Genomic DNA, 4,389 nt, shown 5'->3' with positions numbered 1-4,389 from the left:
TTCGGAAGGTCTTGTTTTGGATAATTTCCAGCTGTTTGAGGTTGGTGTCTGCTGCCATGCTCCACGCTTCTGATGCATAGAGCATGGCTGGTAGGATGATGGTTTTCCAAATTCTGAGTTTGGCAGGTGCTGTGAGTCCCCTGCCTTTTAGGAGTGGATATAATTGATAGAGCCGGGCGGAGCCCTTGTTTCTAGCCTCTCTGATGTGGTGGGTGAATGTTAGATTCTTATCCAGCTTTAGCCCTAGGTAGGTGACTACCTCTTTCCAGGGTAGTACCTGGTCGTTGTGGGTGATGTTCACTATGGGGCGTTTGATTTTGTGGCTGAATAAGATTGTCTGGCATTTGTCCGCATTGATTTTTATTTTCCACAGGTTGCACCACTTTGTCTAGGTGGCGTTGTAGGCGGTAGGCTAGATAGTTGATGTTTCTGCCACTGTGGTATAATGCAGTGTCATCTGCATACAGGGCAATGTTACCGCCCGGCTCGTTTGGCAGATCGTTTGTGTATAGTAGATATAGGAGGGGGCCAAGCACAGATCCCTGTGGGACACCTGCTTCTATTTGTTTTAGATCGCTGTTTGCTCCATCTACTGTAGAGTAAAATTTCCTTTCTACCAGGAATGAATGTACTATTTTAAGCAGGTGAAGTGGGCAATTCATCTTCGATAGCTTGTATAGCAGACCGCCATGCCAAACCCGGTCGAACGCTTTTTCAATGTCCAGGAAAATGGCAGCTGTGCTATTACCCTGGCTCTTCTCTGTGCAGATGTGCTCCACCAGACGAATGGCTTGTTGTGTTGTGCTATGACCAGCACGAAATCCAAATTGTTCGGGGATAAGGATATTGTTGGCGGATAGGAACTGTAGCAGGGAGTTTTGGATGAGGATTTCAAGTAACTTAGACAGGTGGTTGAGCAGGGAGATAGGTCGATAGTTTTGGGGGAATAGGTGATCTTTATTTGGTTTTGGGATTGAAATTACTTTAGCAACCTTCCAGGTTGAAGGGAAATATTGTGCTGTAAGACAATTATTTAGGATGGCGGTGAGATGGGAGATTGCTGGTTGGGGGAGGGCCTTAAGGAAGGGTGGTTTGATGTTGTCAGGACCAGGGGCTTTTGTGGTACCGATTCGCCTGATGATAGCTGCAACTACACGCTCGCTGGTCAGTTCGAAGGTCGTGTCAGACCTAGCGCGGAGTCTGCGATGGAGGTGTCGTTCTACTCGATGCTCCAGGGCATCTGCTTCGTCCTCGTCGTCCTCTACGACATTCTCCTGGAATTGGAGCTCGAGGGTGTTTGACATGGCAGTCGCTTTGTCCTCTGGAGTGTATACCAAGCCGTTCTGCCCGTGTAGTGGTCTGTTGGCTTTGTGGGGTTGCCGCCTAGTTTTTATTATCCCCCAGAACTTTTCAGGGTTGCTTTCAGCCGCCTGTAGACTTTGTTCCCACCTGGAACATCTCAGGAGTTTCAGCCTGGTCTGAATTTCATTAGCCATTTGATTCATGCGTCTCCTGTCCTGGGGGTCTCGGTAGGTCTGCCATCTTTTGCGCGTGCGGTTTTTATCCGCAATTAATTGTGCTAGATCTGGGGGTAGGTTGGATCTCCCATTGTTGTGAGTGATTTTGGTGGTGGCAGCCTTTCCACACACCTTGATAATGTTGGTGAATTCTTCAATTGCTTGATCTATTTCCACATGCGTTGGCATATGTGGTGCATGATCTGGGATGTGTGAGGCGATCAGCTGCTTATATCTTTCCCAGTCTGTGTACAGTGTTGTGTGTACTCTGTTGTTGGGTACTTCCTGGTCTTCCTCAAATCTGAGTACCACAGGGCTGTGGTCGGAGTTTAGGCTGTTGACCACTTCTGTGGTGGTTGCAAGATTGATATTTTTTAGCAGAAATATGTCCAGTATGTCTGGTCGACACCTTGAATCATATGGGACGTGGGTGGGCTCGTCTGGAGAGACGACCTGTACTGCCGGGTGATTATCCAGATATCTTAGTAGCCGGTTCCCACTGGTGTTCGTGGTGCGGCAACCCCATGCCCTGTGCTTGGCGTTCAGGTCCCCTCCTATTATTGTATTATGACTGCCGTTCAGAAGACCGTCCAGGTCGTGGGGAAATAGTGTTGTGCTTGGAGGATGGTATACTGCCACCAGGTGTGTGGGGCGGTTGTTGAGAACAACTTCTACCGCTGTTGCCTCCGTGTTGATGAGTCTTGGTACAGGTACCTGGCGATGGCATATGCGCCGTTTTATTAGGATACCTGTACCGCCACCTTGCCTGTTGGGACGGTCCGTCCTAATAAGATGGTAGTTGCGGACCTGAAAGGTGTCATCTGGGGTTAGATGTGTCTCACTGAGGAGAGCTACATCGATTCCATGATCGTCTAAGAACATCTCTAGTTCAAGCCTGTCATGGTAGATGCCATCTGCGTTCCAGATGGCGATGGTGATGTGCTGCTTCTCATCTTCATTTGCCATTGGAGAGCAGTGGTAAGATGTTGGTGGCAAGTATTGTGATTGTAGTGATTATGTCTGGGGCTGTTGCTATTTTGGTACATAGCTGAGTTATGCCTTCAAGGATAGCAGGTGAAATGAGGGATTTAATGAGTGCCCAAATCTTTGAAAGGAACTGAAGTGGCTGTTCCTGTTCGACCTGAACAGAACTTTCCTGTGCAGTGGTCTGGCCACTGACGATGTTGGTTGTGTTATTGGTATCTGCTGGTGCAGCTGTGGCTTGGCCTAGCTCGGCGGGTATGACTTGGGCTGGAATGACCCTTGGTGTTTGTACATTTGTGGCCTTTGATGTTGAAGGCAGTGGTGTTTTCGCTGCCCTCTCTGTTTCAGGTTGGGTTGGGGTGGGGAGGGGTGTGGTTTGTGGGGGAGAGACGACCTGTGGAGGTGTTCTTTTTATAGGCAGAGTTGCCTTGGGGGGCAATCGTTGATTCTTTGATTTAGGGGTATTTGGGGGGGGAGGAGTGCGCCCAGTTTTCACAACCTCGGCTAAGGTTCTATTGCCGGTAGGGCTTTCTTCCTGGAGCGGTTGATGTTGTGGAGTGGGTATTTGTGTACTCTGTTGGGGTTGGGCAGGGTTGGGAGGGCTTCTTGTTTCTGCTCTAGTAGGTGTTGGGGATGGTGGGGGGTTTATTTCTTCCGTGGGTGGTGCTGGAGGGGGGTTGGAGTTTCTTGGTGGTGCCCTAGGAAGTGGTTCCTGCCTTCCGGGAGCTGATGCTCGCTGGCGATCCCACGCCTGGACGATCTTCAATCTTACTGGGCAGCCCCTGAAGGAGGCTGGATGGTTGCCCCTACAGTTGGCACATATGGCCGGTTCTTCTCTTTTCTTCGTGCAGGCGCCAGAAAGATGCGGACCTGCACATTTAACGCACCTGGGGGCGAGTTCACATTGGGTTGCCCCATGACGAAATCTCTGACATAGATAACATTGTGTGGGCCCGCTTGGCTTTTGATATAACTCTACGGTCACTTTCATGTGTAATAGTCTTTCTACTTTAAATATTTTTCTTGCCTCCGCCGTGTTTAGTAGATTGACCTGGAAATTTGGCGTTTTTCTTCTTGGCGCTGAAACTATATTTCCAGAGTCATCGGTTTCAGTCTGCGGCTTAGACATTTGGAAGACGCCCTGTACCGGAAAGCCCTTCTCGATAAGTGCATTCTTGACGTCCTCTGGAGTCCAGTAGGGCGTCAGTCTTTTAACGACGACCTTCAGTGTACTCTTCGGGTCGTCGTTGTAAGTAAAGAATTCCAGATTTCGTTTCCTGAATTCCTGTTTCAGGTACTGGAAATCCTCCGGGTTTGTAGCCTGATAGACGATGCTATCGCCCTTGTACGTGGTACTGAGGGCACCCGTTAGTTTCCCCTGGATTTGCCCTATCAAGGTCGTGTACCCTCTAGTTTCGAAGACAGTGATAGGGGGAACCCTTCGTCCTCTGTTTGGTTTTTGATTTCTGTTATGTGCGGGTCCTCCTTGCGTTTGGGGAGTTGCTTGACTTACTTTCTCTTGTCCCCTGTTAACGCCCTCTGGCGTCATCTGGGTGGCATTTGGCGTTGGTGCGGCGTTCGCACTGATATCTATTATTTGTTTTTGTTTTTGGGGGCGGTCGGGTTTCGTGATTTCCATTTCCGCGCCCTTGCACTGTTGTGGCAGTACAGGATTTACCTGTTCTGCTGTATCGACATGTTTGGAGTTTTCCTCCGCAATAACGGGTTGCAGGGGCTGCCCAGATTTTTCCTGTTTTTGAAGCAGCCTCCCGCTTCGCCGCAGACGCACCTCGCCCGATGAGGAAACGGAGCTGGTGTCACTATCGGTGGCAATGACTAGATTGTCAGAATCCGAACTAGTGACTGAAGATGGTGATGGGGGTGGATG

At 49.6% G+C, this 4,389-nt stretch overlaps 1 protein-coding gene across 1 annotated transcript; it reads right to left on the bottom strand.

The window, feature by feature from the left end:
• Positions 1-2,472: 2,472 nt before the first annotated feature.
• On the bottom strand, positions 2,473-4,140 carry LOC126232430 (proteoglycan 4-like). Its single transcript, XM_049942688.1, has one exon. It carries the CDS (start codon positions 4,138-4,140, stop codon positions 2,473-2,475), a length of 1,668 nt encoding a protein of 555 aa, XP_049798645.1.
• Positions 4,141-4,389: the final 249 nt, after the last annotated feature.

This window comes from Schistocerca nitens, unplaced genomic scaffold, assembly GCF_023898315.1.
Source record: "Schistocerca nitens isolate TAMUIC-IGC-003100 unplaced genomic scaffold, iqSchNite1.1 HiC_scaffold_509, whole genome shotgun sequence".
Lineage (NCBI taxonomy): Eukaryota > Metazoa > Arthropoda > Insecta > Orthoptera > Acrididae > Schistocerca > Schistocerca nitens.
This window is presented reverse-complemented; position numbering and strand designations above follow the sequence as displayed.